The following is a 19,974-nucleotide window of genomic DNA, read 5'->3' on the forward strand; positions in this document are numbered from 1 at the left end:
ACTGGTATTTTGTTGATTTTCCACACAGTCGGCTCTTTCTCCGTTATCTTAACTGGCCGTATCTTATGATTGTACGAGCCGGGCTCACTGTTTTTCCGTCTCACTCCTTCATAGATGTGACTCAGTTCCCCATATATGGGAACTTCTTGAGAGCCTACGTAGCATGCTCTTGGGCCCAGATATCCGGCTGCCTCTGGCGTAAGTCCATGTGGCATTTTGACTTGTCCAAAAGCAAATGTCTCCTTCTCTCCCAAAGATGCCCCCTTCCCAGCTGCCCCATGTCATAAAATAGGTCCCCACTATTACTGTTTCTTTTAATGCCCCATGCATACCTTCCTCGGCCTTTCTCCCAATCTCTCATGCCTGCCCAGCTGTTCACTTGTTTAGTGCCTGTTTCCGATACTACCCTACAAGCTCCAAGATGGCGTTGGTCATGCTGTGTTATTTTCCACTCTCTCTCCAGCTCCCAGCTGGTGCTTTTCATATAATGGGCATGCCATAAATGCTAATTTGGGTTAGTAAACAAACAAATGCATGTGCTTCCATTTTTATGTTTGTATCCCTGAGCCAAAACTTGATGCCGTCGTGGATTTTTCTCTCTTTTTTCATACACTAGATCTGTCAGTTTACTAAATCTTTCTGGGACATACACTCCATGAGGACAGGGATCTTTGTTTTGCTCAGTGGTATGTCCCAGATGCCTGGAATGGTGCCTGGCATGTAGTTGAGCCAAGCTGAGCATTTACTCTGTTGTAGAAATGGTTCTGGATGTTTTACATGTATTCATTTATTTAATCTTCATAACAAGCCTAGAAGGGTGGGTAGCTACTATTAGTGTGCCTATTTTACAAGACACCAAGGCATGGAGATTAAGTCATCATCCAGCGTCACACAGCTGCTAAGCGGTAGAGCCAGGATGTGACCACACTGTCTCCTGAGTCTGTGCTCTTAACCACTAAGTAGTCTGCTGTGATACCACCTAGTGATGGTGTGTTTGCTCTGTGTGGACCCTTCACTGAAACTCTGTACATTCACTCCACGCTGTGTAGGTACTCTTTTAGAGGAAGAAGCAGAGGCTGGTTTGGAGAGGATTAAAAAAAAATTACCCAGGGTGGGACCCAGGTGCTGAGTAGCAGGGACAGGATGGGAACTCAAGACTGTTTCAGCACAAGCCTGTGTGCCTGTCCTGCCAGACCTGCCAGTCTCTGCGTGGCCCGTGGTTTTGGAAGCAGACTGACATTTAACAGGAACATTTCCCAAGGTTGTCAGAGTTTCCTTGTCCCCAGTAGATGTCTGATGCAGCTGTGCATGTTTCTTCCTCAGACAATGATGGCAGCCGCCTGTTACACTCCAGAACTGAGACGACGCCCTCGCCCACGAACAATGGAAATGGACACCCAGAATACATTGCGTACGCGCTTGTCCCTGTGTTCTTCATCATGGGTCTCTTCGGCGTCCTCATCTGCCACCTGCTTAAGAAGAAAGGCTATCGTTGTACAACAGAAGCTGAGCAAGACGTGGAAGAAGAAAAGGTTGAAAAGATAGGTAAATCACCTGACTTCTTTTTATGGGAATGTGAGTGCAGACGACTTTTAAATCAGAAACCAGTAACGTATATTTTCCATCTCTATAAGGCAAATGATCCATCTTTTTTTATATATTGACATTATGTAAATTTAAAGTGTACAACACGTCAATCGGATACATTTGTATATTGTAATATGATTGCCATTGTAGCGATATTTAGCACCTCTATCACAGTACGTAATTGTCATTTCTTTTTAGTGGCAGAAATCATTAAGTTCTAGTCTCTGAGCAGGTTTGATGATTATAATACAATATTGTTGCCTATATTCACTATACTGTGCATTCGATCTCTAAGGCTTATTTACTATTTGTTCTAAGTTTGTACCCTTAAGCAACATCTGCCCTATTGTAACCGAAGGTGGTGTCTGGCTGCTCGCTGCTCAAAAGCCAATAAAAAGGCCACGTTGGTGGTTTATTTTGGGTGCTGGCAACCGGGGGGTGAGGGGGGAGGGTGAATGGACTCCTGTCCAAAGGCTGACTACCCCCCGCCCCCGACCATCAGGGGGCAAAAGAGCTTTTATAGACGAAGGGAGGGAGCTACATGAAGAAACAGCATAGTCAGCTCTGACAGTCATCTTGAAATTGGTCATGTGGTGGTCTGACCAGTGTCATCTTGATTGTTTTTTGTTTTGTTTTTTATAAATTTATTTATTTTATTCATGTATTTCTGGCTTCCTTGGGTCTTCGTTGCTGTGCACGGGCTTTCTCTAGTTGCAGCGAGCGGGGGCTACTCTTCGTTGTGGTGCGCAGGCTTCTCATTGCGGTGGCTTCTCTTGTTGCGGAGTACGGGCTCTAGAGCGCAGGCTCAGTAGCTGCTCGGTAGTTGTGGTGCACGGGCTTAGTTGCTCCGCGGCATGTGGGATTTTCCCGGGCCAGGGCTCGAACCCGTGTCTCCTGCATTGGCAGGCGTATTCTTAACCACTGCGCCACCAGGGAAGCCCATCTTGATTGTTTTGTTTTTTTTCGGTACACGGGCCTCTCACTGTTGTGGCCTCTCCCGCTGCAGGGCACAGGCTCCGGACGCGCAGGCTCAGCGGCCATGGCTCACGGGCCCAGCCGCTCCGCGGCATGTGGGATCTTCCCAGACCGGGACACGAACCCGTGTCCCCTGCATTGGCAGGCGGACTCTCAACCACTGCGCCACCAGGGAAGCCCTTGATAGTTTTAAGTGCAGTTAATCTTTCCAGGGTCAGTTTTTTCCCATTTCCTTGAGGCCAGTTCTCAGAATTGTGGCAGCTTATGTCGTGGTTACAGCCTGGTCATCATGTAGTTAACTTCTTCCACCTGGTGGGGCTTTCAGTATCTACAAGACAGCTCGCAGGATACGGCTCAGAATGTTATCTACAGCCCTTGAGAAGGAACTAGAGGTCCTTGCTTTGGCTTGAGTTTGCTTAGTGACTATTATTGTCTTGTCCTGCTTGACTGCTTTTCTCTGCTTCTGCATTTTCTCACTTCTCTGATTAAACTTATTCTTTGGCTAAAGTTTTTCCACAGGCAAAAGGCAGGCAGAGGATGTGGGCGTATAGACCACAGGGCCCTGCTCCATTTCACTCTCTCCTCATCCCTTATGCCCTGGTAACCACTCTCTATTTTTACAACTTTGGCTTTTTTAGTTTCCACTTACAAGTGATAACATACAGTACTTGTCTTTTTCTGTGTGTGATTTATTTCACTAAGCATAATGTGCTTAAAGTCCATCTGTGTTGTCAAAAATGGCAGGATGTCCTCCTTTCTCATGGCTGAATACTATTCCATTATATATATATATATATATCACATCTTCTTTACCCATTCATTCCTTGATGGGCAGTTAGGTTGTTTCCATATCTTGGCTATTGTGAATAATTCTGCAATAAACATGGGAGTGCATATAAATCTTCGAGATCCTGTTTTCATTTCCTTTGGGAATGGAATGACTGGATCATAGGGTACTTCTATTTTTAATTTTTTGAGGAACCTCCATATTGTTTTCCACACTGGCTGCACCAGTTTACACTCTGACCAGCTGTGCAGAAGTGTTCCCTTTTCTCCGCATCCTCACCAACTTTTACAAAATGATCCATCTTAAAGGCAGATGGTGTGGTGTAGTGTTACTGTAGATTTCACAGGAAGCACACCTAGAGTTATAAACCTTGCTTTCATTTATTAAATACCTACTAAATCATTTACTCTTATTTGCCTTGTGGCCTCGGGCAAGTTACATATGTTATATATGCTGCTATGTATAATTTAACTTAAATTTAATTTCATTAATTTAATACTAATTTAATTAAAATTTTAATTTAAGTGAGAACAGTAATCTCCACCTTGTAAGATTATTGTGAAGTTTATAGAGAATATATATTTGGTGTTTGTCACACATGGCCACTCAGTAAATATTAACCCTTACTATTATTGAATTAGATTCCAATAAGAACAATGGGAAAACTGAATACGTCTCACCAGTCTTGTGCTGTTAGTTTTGCTGGGGAGTTCTGTCTTAAATCTATGAGGTTAGAGTCTATGTTTATTAAGTAAGAGGTTGTGTGAACATTGCAGTGAAAATATGGCAAGAGCTGGTGCTTTCGTATTGACTTCAGACAGTCTCAGCTTTTCCTCTTAAAGTGGAGTTGCTGGATTGTGTTTGGAAAACGCTGAGAGATGAAATCCTGTTTTCTCCACAGATGTACTTTCCAACCACCCTTTAGGGCCTTGGGGAGTAGTAGCTAACTCTCCTTATCCCTTTCAGCCTCTCAAAGGATAGTTTTTGCAGAAAGGTGACAGTTGGAATAGGTCAGCCTTCAAGCCGGCCCCAAGGGCAGAGTGCGGGAGCTTCTTCATTCCTTGCCAGCTTGCCGCCCTGTTGGTTTTTCCCACCCCCACTGACCTTTGAGCCAGAGAGAGAGGACGGTCGCAGGATGAGTCATGTTTGAGCTTATGAGCAAACCAAGGCTGGGTGTTTGTCAACAGAAGGCGGGGCCTCCCCCTCCTCCTTCCTAGATGCTCTGTAGGTCGGCTTAGCCATTAGCAAGTGCACTGTGCAACCAAACATGCGTATTCATGAGAGCAAGCAGCTTGGATGGAGAAGACCATTTTCCAGGTACACGGGTAGGACACCGCACACCTTGATTCATTCTTTGTGAGCTAGATCAACCCTCCCTCTTCCTTCCTGTGTTATGGAAGCAAATTATAAGGATCAGTTTCAGAGTGGAGATTTGATTCTTTTTTTTCAAGGACTATCCCATGTTCAGAGTCTCTCAAAGTAAACTGAGTCTGTAGGCAATTAACTGCGACCAACATTTAGATCATTTGGAAGTACATTTAAAAGAAGAGTCTTGTAAAAACACAGACGAATAATTACCCAATTTTTTTTTTTTTTTTTTTTTGCTGTACGCGGGCTTCTCACTGTTGCGGAGCACAGGCTCCGGACGCGCAGGCTCAGCGGCCATGGCTCACGGGTCCAGCCGCTCCACGGCACGTGGGATCTTCCCGGACCGGGGCACGAACCCGTGTCCCCTGCATCGGCTGGCGGACTCTCAACCACTACGCCACCAGGGAAGCCCAATAATTACCCAATTTAATAAATGAATTAATTTTCTAAATTTATATAGTACATCTGCAGTTAAAATAAAATCCAAGAAGTTTTCCTTTTAACTGTCTTTTTTCTTTCCATTTCCCTTAAGGGTTTAACAAAACGATGAGAGAGAAATAATAGTTGTAAGGACTGATATAGATACATGGAATTGTTGTCTTGGAAACTGAGTGTGTGTTTGGACTTGAGATCGATGGACAACTCTGATACTTTTTATGCCTCTTATGCCAGGGAAGTCACTGTGTGCTTTCAGTCAGGCAGCTTGGGGTTGAAGGAAGAAAGCAGAGCTCTTAGCACCATGGGGATCAGCTGAACTTTCTGGACACTGTTCAGAGAGGTCTTGGGCTCTAAGACTGCACGTCTCGTTGACCTGATGCAAGTGACCAATTGTAACCTGTCCTCCCCTCCCGTTTCTCTTTCAGAGTTGAACGACAGTGTAAATGAAAATAGTGACACCGTTGGGCAAATTGTCCACTACATCATGAAAAACGAAGGTATGGTTGTTTTAGTGTCCAGAACAATTCAGTATTCGTATGTTTTATTAAAAACCTGCTTCAAAGAGTCATGATTTGTATAGATTGTCCTGTCAATGTTTCTGAAGTTATTGACACCTTTTACCTAAGCTCACAAATAGCTCAGCTTCCAGCATTATCTGACCAGGGGAGTTTCACAGAAGTGTTTTCTAAGAGTCAGTCATCGTAGAGTCAGCCCCGGAGGCTTACCTTTTATTCCTGGCCTCACCTCGATTTGGGGAAAGTCATATTACATCATGGCGCCTCATTTTCCTCCTCTAAAATAATACTTATCGCATAGCATTGTTGTGACATATTGCACATAAAGTGCTTGTATAATAAGCACTCAAATATTATCTATTCCTTTTTTTGTGCTTTTAAACATATTGTGGTAAAATACGCATAATGTAAAATGTACCGTTATACCCATTTTAAAATGGACAATTCATTGGCCTTGAGTACGTTCACAATGATGTACAGCCGTCACCACTATCTAGCTCCAGAACTTTTTCATCATCCCAAACTCTGTACCCACTAAGCAGTCACTCCCCATTCTCCATCCCCTTTCCCTTCATCCTCTGGCAACCCCTCCTCTGCTTTCTGTCTCCATGGATTTGCCCATTCTGTGATCTATTCTTAAGTGTTAAAACTTCTAAAAAGTCTAACCTTTATGGCTTTAAGCACTTTTTTCCCCTCTGAAATGTATTCTAAACCCCCATCTTCCTAATCTTCCCCATCTTCCTAAACTATTCAGGATTAGTTTAATCTTGATTAGGTAAATCAGGGTCATTGTTTTGAAGGTGATTGTCTCCATAAGATTCCGCACCCCGAGTGACTTTTGAGGTGTGTGGCACTCCTACCCATATACCTGTGAACTAAAAATGTCACCTGTCATGTCAGTAAACAAAGGATGTTGCAGCCATCAAGCCATCACATCTGCCCCAGCGGTGCTCCCTGAGGAGACTCAGGGTGCACAGGATACTGGCCCCGGAGAGCTGAGGTGCATATCAAAGGAATGACTTCAGTGAACCCAGACTCTTGCATCTTCCCATACATAGAAAAGAACTACATTCCTTAACTCGAGATGTCTGGTTTTCTTTAATTAATAGTCATCTTTTGATGTTCCGACTACCTGGTCTTTGTTGCAAAAACCCCTGTATATCCTGGGGTTGCCTCTCCAAAGCACTCCCTCAGAGCTGTCTGAGATGCTGTGTCCCGGCCGTAGGTCCTCAGGTTTGTCCACTGAATAAAACATAACCTCTCAACTTTTAGGTCGTGCATTATTTTCAGTCAACATCTCCAGTATCCGCAGATCTCCATACTTTGAATTCTCATGAGAATTTAAAAGAAAATGTTTTCCTTGGGCTCTGTCTGTGCCCTGGTCAGTGCTGACACATGCAGCCTGCACTGCTGCACCTGAGCCATTTGTCCAAAAGTAGAAATACCTCCGTGCTGCTCAGTAAATACATGCTCTTCCATCCCCAGCCGCTCCCCGGGGCTCCTCTGCCCCCATATCCTCACTATCAACTGGAGCATCTGCCTGGCCCGGGCTGCTGGTCAGTTTTTCTGACTAAGAGAAGCAGCAATTTCACATGATTCAGCATAATTTTCATTGTTCTTTACAGAGTGGGTTTTACGTATTTGGCATAGATCTAGGTGCATTATGTGCATAATCTAATCCTCAAAATATTCCTCTGGAGTTGATATTATTATACCCATTTTACAGATGAAGAAAGGAATACTCCAAGTGGTTGGTCACATGGTTAAGGAGCAGCCTGGCCCTACCTGGGTCTCTTTCATCTATACAACATGGCCTTGACTCTCTTCTACTTTGTAGCTTTCAGTTTCTATGGGATGGAAAACCAGATAGCCAAACTTAATAATATGGTGTTTTAAATAACAAGACAGCAATCACTTGGATTTGATGTCTGTTTTCTAAAGACCTTCGTTCAGGGAACAGTATTTGGTGATGCTATCCTTGAGGACTCAGTGGTGCATATTTCTTTCACATAAAAAAAGTGGATTTTAATTTGCATAAGAAGTACACAAATACATTCTTGGCATAGAAGCTCCAGCCATGACAAAATCGCACAGGGTAAGGTTGCTCCTGTACCTTGTGCTTTCGAAACTGCCTTCAGGGCTTTGGGGAGCTTGGAGGCATTTGGGACCTGGGCTTCTGAGAGCTGGAACGGTTGCTGAGTTAGTGAGTGCTGCATGAGGGGGTTACTGACAGGTGAACTGGTTGAAATAAGTCAGCTGTGAAAACTTTGCCGGGGGCTGCAGTTCTCGTGTATAACTTCATAGTAGACACTGAGTGCTTGCTATGCGCCAGGCTCGTTCTAGGGGCTTTCTGGGAACCCTGTGATTCAGATACTTCGTTCCCAATTTACAGTTGAGAAACTGAGGCCCACAGCACTTAACTAACTTGCCAATGTCACCCTGCTGCAAGTAGCAGACCTGAGATTTGAACTCTAGCATCTGACGTCAGAGTCTATACTTACCCACGTGCTGTCACTGCCTCTTTTGTGGTAGCAGGAAAGACGGATGATAAACTTCCTCCTTTCAAAGAGACAACGCATACAGCTGGGGTGTTTTATAGAACTCTTAAACATTAACTCATTAAATTCTCCAAACTACCTTATGAGGTAGATCCTGTTATCACCCCATTTTGCAGATGAAGAAACAGAGGCCCAGAGGGTAAGAAAATTACCCAAGGTCACACAGCCAGCATGTGGCAGGATGGTGCCAGCAGTGGGCCCCTTCTCCTAATTACAGCAGACGAGAAGCCTTTGGGTCCTTGGAGCAAGCAGACTATATAATTTCCTCACCTTCCACACTCACAGACTATAGGGCTGTTCTTTTCTTTTTTAATTATGTCCTTTTCCTTTCAGAAAGTAGCCTTTTGGTTTCTGCTGCCTTGATTACCAGTAGGTATGTTGGAATAATACCAAGGCACTGATTTCATTCTTTCTCCTCTGCTCCCCTGTTCTTTCCCTTCTGTCTTTCTTATTCTTTACCCTCTTCCCTGTCAGGGCCTTCATCTGTCTGCCTGTGATTTCTCAAGTGACCTGTGAGGAAGGCTGGGGGCTCTGATCCTTTGTGTGGCCTTGGTTCTCCTTGGCCACCAGGAGATATCTGATCTCACTGGACACCCCTCTTCCAGCCGTGGCCCTCTCTAGCTTCCAGCCTGTGCCAAAACAGCAGCTGGGGGATTAGATACATACTTGGGTCTCTTACCAGTTGATAACCTAGCTTTTTTAGTTTGCCTTTGAGACTTAAATTCTCTATAGAACAAAATGTATTTTTCTTTTCTTTGTCATTAACAGACTCTGAACTTAATATCAATTAAGACCTCCCTGTTGAGGTTAATTTAACTATTTAAAAAAAATTATCAGCACACTATAACATAATTTTTCTTTAAACATTGAAGAAAAAAGGAATAAAATTGAGTACAAGCCATTACCATTTTTCCATGTTTATTTATGTTTTCTTTGCCTATATTTACATATTTTAAAACATTTGCAGTCACGATATATGACCCATCTTCTGCTTTGCATTTTTAATTTGGCTAATGGGATAATATTTCACCTGTACTCATGGTGACCTTCTTGTTTATGGTTTAAACCTATCATGTCTTGAATGTTGCAAATCAAGTCTTGTTTAGATAAATAGCTCTTGAAGGATGAATTTATTGGCTGGCCTGCAGACTGATTATTTTCCCCCTAATCCTTTCTAAGTAGAGCTGAATTGAAGAGCGTTTGGGTCTTCAATTCAGTGGCCTCTGTTTGGAAGTTTGGAAAGTACCTGCAGCTCCACTGTATGGAAGTTTGGAAAGTACCTGCAACTCCGTAGCTGAGCTTCTCTGCCAGGCCCTGACACTGTCTGAAAACAGCAAAAATTCAGAGCATTGCGATTACTCTCCAAGCGCCCTGGTTATGGTTATTCACACTAGGCAGAGAGAGGGATCCCTTGGTGACATTCTTACCTTGGGGCTCAATTTGTGTGGTGGCAAAAAGGATTCCTTCATAAACTACCATCATTACTGAGTAGATCTCTGGAACTTGCTATAATGGTTACGCAGACATCCTGTGAACTGTTAAACTACTCATCATTTAGATAGAGACTTGGACATTGAAGGAGTAGGTCGGGGTGAAAAGCACCCACCCCAGAGTCAGATAGACCAGGGTTTGAATCTAGGTCTGTTTCTAGCTCTGTTTCTAGCTGTGGGACTCTGGCCAGTCAGTTTCAGTCTTTAGGCCTCAGTGTCTATCTTTAAAATGGGGATGATAACTCTGCCCACTCTTGGGGAGAATCAAACATGATGGGGTCTGTAAAGCTTTTAGCCAGTGACTGGTACATACCAGGATCTTGCCTTGAATGTAAGGGAAAACTTTGAAAAGAGTAATAGTGGGAGAGAAGACAAGGCATTTTTCTTGTCTGATTTTGACTGGTTTATGCATATTATCAGGCAGAAATTCAGGAAAGAAGAGAGGAAGCAGTTTCTGGAAATTACTGCCCACTGGAAAATTTCCCCTGTTCTTGACCGGCTTTGCTTGCCCTATAACTGACTCCTCCCATCCTTTGGATGCCCATGAAGGGAAGAATAGTTGGACAGAATGTTGACAACTGTAGGGGAAACCATCTTTTGCAGCGTTTTGGAGTTATGAGTAATCACAAGGAGGAGAAATATATTCATTAGAACTTAATTGGATTATTGCTCTTTTACAGCCAAATTAAAGCATGGGTTTATGTGCTAATGGTGGTGTTCTGTTAGAGTTTTCTCATCACAGGAAACCAAAAATGTTCCCAAGGGTTAGTTTACTGAGATTTACTCCCTGGTATGGATTGCAGGGTAGACTAGAGACAAGGACGTATGTGCATGTGTATGTGTGTGTTGGTCTCACACACCCACCCTCAATGGGTATGAATGATCAAAACTTGAGTCTTAAAGCATCACCCATAGCAAACAAAGGGGTTGTTTACTATTGTTTCTAAGAAATAAGGGCAAGATACAGGAATACATGAATACATGAGAAACAACACAAGCCCATAAAAACAAGTTTTAGTAATGATTTTAATATATTGTCATAATCTCTCTGGCAGCATTTTATCATCTGATGTTTCTAACAGAGGTCATCATTTTGATTAATTAATTTTCTCAGGTGACTATTTAAACTTCTGTTTATGAAAAGCTCATTCTTATAAGTGAATGCTATTAGTGTTATCTTTGTTTTCATACCTTTTTTGTTGTTATTTTTCCCTCTTTTCTGTTTATAGTTTTGAAGTTTAGTAAATAATGGCAGAATATAAATCTCAACTGGCAAATTATTGTGTTTTCCCTAAACTCTTTATCTGAAAGAAAATTATTGTTCTGAATTCTCAGTATTAGTTAAAGGGAAAATGATGAGACTGTACTTAAATTTGTCTTACAGAGGGTAATGTGCCCTTTTTGTCACGTGGGAAAAGATACTGCTGATCCATTTCAGCACTGTTTTTGTAATGATAAGAGTCTTATTTAGATCAAACCTTGTGTTTGGACATGCATTTGTGCATCTTCACAGATAGTCATGAAAGGCAAAGAAAATATTTCTTTTTGAAAAGGATGGTATGCTCCATCAATATGTCTTCAGAAACCCCATACATTTGCAAGGGTTGTGAAGGGGAGAAAATTAGATTTTAGGGGGCAAAACCCCCTTACGATTTTATATGTAAAACACAGATATGCGTATAGTACATAAACGTGTATATCTGCAGTATTATAGTTTCATGGGAGGGTGATTAGGAAAAAAATGTAAAAAAAGGCTTCTGGGTGGAGCAATAATGAAAACAAGTTGAAACACTGGATACATCTTTAGCTATTAGCACTTAAAAGCAGCAGTGTTGAAAATAGAGTTAATTTTCCTCCTCTCGGATTTCATCTGAGATGATAAATGTTGGTGTTGGCTCACATGGTAAATAGTGATTTTTAAATTGTTTCATTGTCTCTGGGGAATTTGGTGTGTTTAATCCTGAGGACAGTGCTTTAAAAATCAATGGGAATGGGTCAGGAGTCGGTCATCACATCTGGCCTTGCCCGGAAATACCCAAGAGAAACTTGACCATTCACTTCAGTCTTTTATCCTTAAGACTTTTCACCCTACAAAAGACGAAAAGAACATGTGTGTCTGTGCATGGCGGTGGGGTAGGCACCCAAGAAGCTTAGATTCAATTTGCTTTAGTGGACAGCCTAGGCACCCCCTACAAATTTGGATTTTTTTTAAAAAAAGTTAACATTAGAAGTCTAATTTAACTGATGGATGTGACCAACATTTGAAATTTAAAGCTATCTGGCTAGAGTTAAGGTCTTGTATGGTCTGAATGGCCCACCTAGAAAATTAATCCTTTCTCATCCCTGATTCTATGTGGGATAGACTTGATACTACATGGGTATCCAGAATTTAGGGCTAATTTGTTGAGCATGTATAAGTTATTAAAATACAGGTCTCTTGAGACATACATTTTATGACATATTTAGCAAAGTGAGTTAAATTCAGTTTCCTTTTGGTTTGAGAAGGGGAGAAAGATATGGCTTCTATGTTATATTGCTAATGACGTGTAGGAAACAAAGCTCTGTGGTAGATCTGCTTTCCTTTGCATAGATTCTCTGTCACTCTCCCTAAATTCCTGCGTGGTGAAAAGTATTGGCAGATGGTGCCACATCTGGGTTTTTCTTGGGAAAGACCCTCCCTTCTCCAGGGCCCCAGGGCCTCATTTGTGAGCTGAAGGAAATCAATTAGGTGTTTTCCAAACAGTTTTTCTGATATGATAATTCTATGATCACTCATATGATTGATTCCATTTTAATTCTTTTTTTAAATTAATTAATTAATTAGTTTTTGGCTGTGTTGGGTCTTCGTTGCTGCAAGCGGGCTTTCTCTAGTTGCAGTGAGCAGAGGCTACTCTTTGTTGTGGTGCGTGGGCTTCTCATTGCGGTGGCTTCTCTTGTTGTGGGGCACGGGCTCTAGGCATGCGAGGTTCAGTAGTTGTGGCACACGGGCTTCAGTAGTTGTGGCTTGCGGGCTCTAGAGCGCAGGCTCAGTAGTTGTGGCTCACAGGCTTAGCTGCTCCGTGGCATGTGGGATCTTCCCGGACCAGGGCTCGAACCCATGTCCCCTGCATTGGCAGGCGGATTCTTAACCACTGCGCAACCAGGGAAGTCCCCCATTTTAATTCTTGACCTTCTTTTTTTTCCTTAGCAAATGCTGATGTTTTAAAGGCAATGGTAGCAGATAACAACCTGTATGATCCTGAAAGGTGAGTGCTTTTCCCCTGATTTTATGGGGCTTTCATTTTCAGTTATCCGCTAGAGCAGGTTTCTGTACTTTGGCACTATTGACATTTGGGCCAGGGAATTCTTTGCTGTGAGGAACTGTCCTGTGCATTGTAGGACATTTAACAGCATTCCTGGCCTCCACTTACTGGATGCCATTGTCCCTTTCTCCTGCTGTGTGACATCCCAGAACCAACGCCTCCACACACTGTCAATGTACCCTGGGGGCGAAGTCGCCCCTGGCTGAGAAGGGCTGCATTAGAGAACGGTGTTGAGAGGGAAGAGTAGCCCTGGAGCTGGGGACCTGGGTGAGTGTTACCTCCACCACTTCTGGATCCCCTCTTCTCTGACAACTTAACTGAGCACCCTGAGCTCAAGTTCCATCATCTATAAACTGGAGATAACCACTGTACCAACTTAATTGGAATATTATGAGGAATACCGAATACCTCGGGCATCGAAAGACCTCTATGAACAATGATGATTAAACGAAAAACCAGGCTGGTTTGGGGGCACCTGCTAAGTTCTGTTCTTGTATTACCAGTTTTAGGTTATGGTGGTTGAGTATCATAGTCCTTCCTAATTAATTACAGGTAACTGTATTTCTATGTAAGTTTTCATGCTTCATGGAGCATTTATTGAGTGCCTGCTGTGTGCTGGGCATGATGCTGGAGCCGGGCCTTCACAGATCCTTGCCATGGAGGACGAAGTCTAGTGGGGAGTGGAGACAAGAAGCAGGGGCTGCTTGTAGGCAGAGAAAGTCCAGGACAAAAGGCCCGGGAGAGTGAAAGTGTGGGATGCCTCTGGGTAACGTTCAGTCTGGGGTGGCCCGAGTTCATGCTATGGACAGAAGCAAGAAAGGCCAGGAAGGCAAGTTGGGTTTGAGTGACATGGCAAGGAGTTTGGATCTTTTCCTGCTTACTCTGTGGGTGGTACACCCAGCGCATCTTAGCTATTTCATACATGTTTGTCAAACTGGCCACGTTAGATCTGCATTTTAGCGAGGTGACTTAGTGCCAGAAGGCCAGTGAAAGGAGCTCTGGTGGTGTAGTTTATAGAAACATACGAGCTGTGGTTTCCGCCACACTCCAGCCCTGACCACAGACTCCTTGTGTTAGGACCATGTCACCTCATCGAATCTTTGCCTCAGTCATCTTAGGGCATCCTATAGTCCCTGTCATTGGGTTTTGTGCGCAGCGTGTACTAGATAAACGTTTGTTGAATGAATGTTGTTAAATTTTTTTGTCTACTTTTGAAGTGGGCAAGTGGGCTGGTTACCAGCAGCATAAAGGCTGGCTTATGCTGTCATGAGACTTCTGTATGCCTTTTGGGCTCTCAGCCCAGTCTCAGGAGTCAGGTTCTGCTGTTATGTGCTGCCCTGCCCACCCCACCTACACCAGGTCAGAGGACTGATTCCTGGTTGGGCTGGCCCTGTCCTGTCTTATTTCCTCCTTTCCTAGTGGACCAGAGCCTTGACACGTGCCTTTTGAAAGCAGCCAGCATCTGACCTATATATACTTCTGCTTTTTATATTTTGGATGGTACGGCTGGGTTTCTTCCAGGTTATCAGAGTGATCTCCCCTGTTTCTGAAGCACTGTAGCATGATGGTTAAGATCATGGTTTCTAGATTTAGTCTTTCTAGATTTGGATCTCAGCTGTCGCTTACTAGCTGTGTGACCTTGGGTAAGTTACTTAACTGCTCTGAGGCTCAGTGTCCTAGTTTCTAAAGTGAGGAAACTAATAATACCTACCTCAAGGTTTTGTAAAGATCAGTGGAATTAATATATATCAAGCGCGTAGACTGCTAAGTGTTAGCTATTTTTGTTATTACTATGATCAACATCTGTCTTGAGCATCACTTTTGATGTCTTGACCTAAAAGCTTTCTTCCTTTGACACAATAGTCAGATTGGATCAAATATTCTATCTTAAGTCATCCGATAATTTGATTGGAATTTAAGTTTTTCTCTCCTCCAGGGCACATATATTCGGGGCATCTCTTAGCTTAGAGATCTAGGAGGAACTTGGGTATGTGTGAGGAATTAGTTTACTTGAAATTAGACTGCATGCAAAGGGAGATCAGCCATTTGGAAAGAGACCTAATACTTGAAAGACAAACAGTGCATCATCATTAGAAGCAGTGGTTTATTTCCGGCCAGTTAATTCCATACTGGAAGTGATAAATCACACTGTTACTGTTTAAAACGAACTGTCATTGTCTAGTCATAAGAGCTGAGTACCTGCTGCCTGAGATCAGTTCACGAAGCCCATTTGTATAATTGGAAGAGGCATTTATTTTCTTTTGATTTAAACCTACTTCTTATATTGCAGGGGGAGAGAATGCCTTAGCTGGTATTTCTTTTAATAACCAGTTCGACCTTTTCCTTTTTTTTTTTCCCACCTTAGCCCGGCGACCCCTAGCACTCCTGGGAGCCCACCTGTGAGCCCCGGGCCCTTGTCGCCAGGTGGCACCCCAGGGAAGCACATCTGCGGCCACCATCTGCACACAGTGGGTGGCGCTGTCGAGCGGGACGTGTGTCATCGATGTAGGCACAAGCGATGGCACTTCATAAAACCCACCAACAAGGCCAAAGAGGGCCGCTCAAGGCGCCAAGGAGAAGTTACTGTCCTCTCTGTGGGCAGGTGAGTCCTGGGGGTGCTTTGGGTTTGTGTAACACAGTTGCTGCGCTGTGTGGATTTGTACACCCGTTAAATGTAGAGTGTGTTCTCCTGAGCCTGGCTCAGGTCCTATCTCTGGGCTTCTTTGATGTTTTCTGGTCTGAGTCCTGTATTTTTCCAACAGCAGAAGAATTCTAAGAGGTGGCTATTGCAAGATCAGGTGTGACTTGTATTAATTAAGGTAACTAATTACTTGCTGTATTAGGGTTCTACAGAGAAGCAGACTCAATAAGATATATATATATACACACAGACACACATGTAAGAGATTTATTATGGGAATTAACTCACACGATTATGGAGGCCAAGAAGACAGGAAAGCTGGTGGTAATTCAGTCCAAGTCCAAAGGCCTGAGAACCAGGGGAGCCGGTGGTATTAGTCCTGGTCCCAGTCTGAAGGCCTAGAAACCAGGAATGCTCATGTCTTATGGCAAAAGAAGAGGGATGTGTCAGCTCAAGTAAAAAGAGCAAATTCAGTCTCCCGTTGCCTTTTAGTTCTGTTCAGGCCCTCAAGGGATTGGATGATGCCCATTCTCATCGGTGAGGGTGATCTTTACTCAATCTACCAATTCAAAGGCTAATCTCTTCTGCAAACGTCCTCACAGACACACCCAGAAACAATGTTTTACCAACTCTCTGGGCAGTCCTTAGCCTGGTCAAGTTGACTCATAAAATTAACCATCACACTTGCTCTAATAGATAAAGCCCAAATCTCAACTGTTAGAGAATGTAAATTTGTATTTCACTTGTGGAAATCGAAAGATCAGTGGTGGCTCTTGAAGCAGTCACCCAGAGCCCTGGGTCCTTTCCATCTTGGGCCTCTGCTGGATTTGCTAGCAGGAGAAAGTACGCAGAGCATTGTTCACAAGAGGGTTTTCAGGAGATGGGCCTGAAGTGGCACATTTCAGTCTTGCTCACATTCCTCTGTCTGGAACTCAATCACTTGGCCACACCTAATGGCCAGGGAGGTAGGTAACGACGGCCAGGAAGAAGGGAAGAGATGGAGCCTGGTCCACTGCTCTCCAGCCTCTGCCGGGTAAGATCCACGTGGACCCCTGGGACTGCTCGCTTTTACTTCACCTCCTCCTTTCCCAGTCCTAAAGTTCCATTTACCTGTGACCCATATGTGATGCGGAGATCTTGCAGTTCAAGTGATAAACAATTTGACGATACGGTATGCAGAGCATTTTTGGTTGATTTTGAGCCTCCTGCAGGAACTGCAAGGCTCGTGCTGCACGTGCAAAGGCAGTAGAGAGTAATGGTCGAGAGCATGCCTGCTGGCACCAGACTGGGGAAGCCCTGAGCAAAAGCTGACAGTGTTGCCTACATGATCCTTCTCTCCTTACTGACAAACTCTGGGAAGAGTAGCCTGGACTCACTGAGTCACCCTCATTTGACTCCTGACACCACTACTTACAAACTGTTACTTCTCTCTGTGCCCCAGTTTTCCCCTCTATAAAATGGGGATGACAGTAGCACTCACCTTATCGGGTTGCTGTGAAGACTAAATAAGGTGACTCAGGTATAGGTCTTAGACCAGTTTGTGGTGCTTATTATATACTCAAGAATTGTTGGCTATTATTATTACTGTTATTTGAATTCCATTGAGTTTCATCATGTGTTGCACAAGCAACAAGGAGAAGACTCCTTGGCTCTTTGCCACTTATAACAAAACAGTGCAACTCATGACCACACTGTTTTATTCAGAGCAGAGTCATGGGAACTTATGAATGTGGAATGCGGTGAGAACCTGTAACTTGTTTGGACAAAGTGTATTTTGTTTGCTTTAAAAAAAAATCTGCTGAAACTTTCAACTCAGATTCAACATGGCTTTTTTAAACGCCCCCAATCCAACTCTCCGTCTTGGAGATAGAATAAATACTATGACTGCTGAGTGATTACAGGCTGCTTTTCAGCAAGTGTTGCTGAAAGAGGGTCTTAAAGTTTGACCGAATAGGTTTGTGGTGACAACTTTTTTCCTGATCCTCCGTTCACTGCTTCAGAGTCTCCTTCCTCCTTCTGGTGGGTGAGCTCATTTTGGACAAACAAGGAGAATTTATTTTAGATGGTTTTGAGGGAAATGAAGACCAAGACTAGAGAGAAACTGCTGCGAAAGATTTTAGGGTTTTGATGGTGATGGACGAGAAAAGCCGTCCAACTGAGTACATTTCTTTAACTTCTCTCTTAATTCTTAAGGAAAATCTCTTTCTTAAATTCCTTAACCCTTAATGAAAACCGAAATTTGCTTCAAAAACAGAAACAAAAAAACCCAGACAAAACTCATGCAGACACAAAAACTCTGCCACCCGACTGAAGCTGATAAATGTGTGTCTGGGGCCCCGTTTATAGAGGTAGACCCTCTGCTGGGTGAAATTTGAGAAGACAGTTCCCTAGTGAACATCAGATTTGCAAACTGGTCAGGCTTTTATCCAGCCTTCTGTTGTTAAAACAGCTGATGTTTAAGCCCAGGTCCTTGTTAGAAACCACAGCTCTGAGGCTGTTTCATATTTGAGTACCCGTGTTTCTTAGTGCATTTCCCATGCTCTGTAAACTGTGCAGCAGAGTCTGATGTGTTGAGTGAACATCGGCTGGGAGCTTTGGCAGGACGGTTCCTCCTGTTGAATATGGTGGTTTTCTTTTCTTTTTTTTTTTTTTTGTGGTACGCGGGCCTCTCACTGTTGTGGCCTCGGATGCACAGGCCCAGCGGCCATGGCTCACGGGCCCAGCCGCTCCGCGGCATGTGGGATCTTCCCGGACCCGGGCGTGAACCCATGTCCCCTGCATCGGCAGGCGGACTCTCAAGCACTGCGCCACCAGGGAAGCCCTTCTTTTCCTTTTAAAAAAGTTTTTATTGAAGTATAGTTGATTTACAATGTCATGTTAATTTCAGGTGTACAGCACAGTGATTCAGCTATATATATATTAATATAATACGTATATATTAATACATATATATATATATTCTTTTTCAGATTCTTTTCCCTTATAGGTTGTTACAAAATATTGAGTATAGTTCCCTGCGCTATATAGTAGGTTCTTGTTGGTTATCTATTTTATATATAGTCATGTGTGTATGTGAATATGGTGATTTTCATTGCTGTCCTAACTTCTGGCTGAGTTTGGGATCCTCCAGGTGGATGATTTTTACTTCATTCATGATTCTTGTTCAGTGGAAAAGCAAAACCCGTCACATCTCCTCTTTCCCCCACTCAGGTTTAGAGTTACGAAAGTGGAACACAAGTCAAATCAGAAGGAGCGGAGAAGTTTAATGTCAGTTAGTGGGACCGACAGCGTCAATGGGGAGGTGTCTATGACACCCCTGAAGAGAGAGCGAAGTGGCACAGAGTAGCAGGTAAGTTGAAGTTGTGGTGACATTGGGGGTGGGTGGTACATGGCAGGGAGAAGGTGCCCAGAGCCTCCCTGGAGTCTGTGGTAATACGGGAGTGACTTGGCAGGGAAATGAGAAGTACTTTCCTGGAGCTGGTAAGGCTGTAGGGGTCGGAACACCATTACTTGTCTGCCCAGAGCTTTTTGTGAAGAGCCCATCAACACAGGTGCCTCCAGGGACCTGGCCTATATAATAATGAGTGGGGAGGATTACTTAGGGGGTAATGTGGAGTGGTGGGGACTGGAGCAAACTAGAAATCACATAACCCATCTGTTAGGGTTTGCATTACCACAAGGCAGGAAGCACTTAGTGTGGCTAGATCTTAGGCAAAAAAGGTGGAAATCTAGACTTTTTTTTTTTTAGCGGTACGCGGGCCTCTCACTGTTGTGGCCTCTCCCGTTGCGGAGCACAGGCTCCGGACGCGCAGGCTCAGCGGCCATGGCTCACGGGCCCAGCCGCTCCACGGCATGTGGGATCTTCCCGGACCGGGGCACGAACCCGTGTCCCCTGCATCGTCAGGCGGACTCTCAACCACTGCGCCACCAGGGAAGCCCCTACAGGTGAAATCAACAGGTTTTTAAATGTTGGCGGCCTGTTAAAAATCCTTTAAATGACCACGCAGGCCGAATGAAATATAATCTTGTCGCCATTTCTAGGTAAACTGTGATTCGAAAAAGGCTTGAGCAAGCAAAGCAATGCTTTTTTCCTTTGAGTTGGAAACCAGTTTTGTTTGATGTGTCACAGTTCTAAAATACCCCCAGTAGAAGTATTACTCCTTCTACCAAATATTTTGAAGCAATTCAAAAGCAAACGTGAATGCTTCTTGGCTTGGCAGTTTTAACTTTGGGAGATATTACTTAAAAAAAAAAGCCTGTGATAATTTGATATTGGCTTAGCCTTTATCTTCTTTGCTTTCTGTTCTGGCTTG

General features: G+C 43.6%; 1 protein-coding gene across 2 annotated transcripts in view; it reads left to right on the forward strand.

The window, feature by feature from the left end:
• The window catches only part of RELL1 (RELT like 1), a 72,187-nt gene that overhangs the window by 29,538 nt on the left and 22,675 nt on the right, over positions 1 to 19,974 (forward strand). For both annotated transcript variants that reach the window (XM_027103187.1, XM_027103186.1), the window contains exons 2-6: positions 1,324 to 1,545; positions 5,581 to 5,652; positions 12,906 to 12,963; positions 15,386 to 15,622; positions 18,872 to 19,010. In XM_027103187.1, coding sequence (XP_026958988.1) covers positions 1,324 to 1,545; positions 5,581 to 5,652; positions 12,906 to 12,963; positions 15,386 to 15,622; positions 18,872 to 19,007 — 725 coding nt within the window. In that variant the 3' untranslated portion in view covers positions 19,008 to 19,010. The remainder of the gene's footprint in view (positions 1 to 1,323; positions 1,546 to 5,580; positions 5,653 to 12,905; positions 12,964 to 15,385; positions 15,623 to 18,871; positions 19,011 to 19,974) is intronic.

The sequence above is a fragment of the Aethalodelphis obliquidens genome, unplaced genomic scaffold (assembly GCF_003676395.1).
Source record: "Aethalodelphis obliquidens isolate GAN/ISIS:26980383/991018 unplaced genomic scaffold, ASM367639v1 scaffold6, whole genome shotgun sequence".
Classification (NCBI taxonomy): Eukaryota; Metazoa; Chordata; class Mammalia; order Artiodactyla; family Delphinidae; genus Aethalodelphis; species Aethalodelphis obliquidens.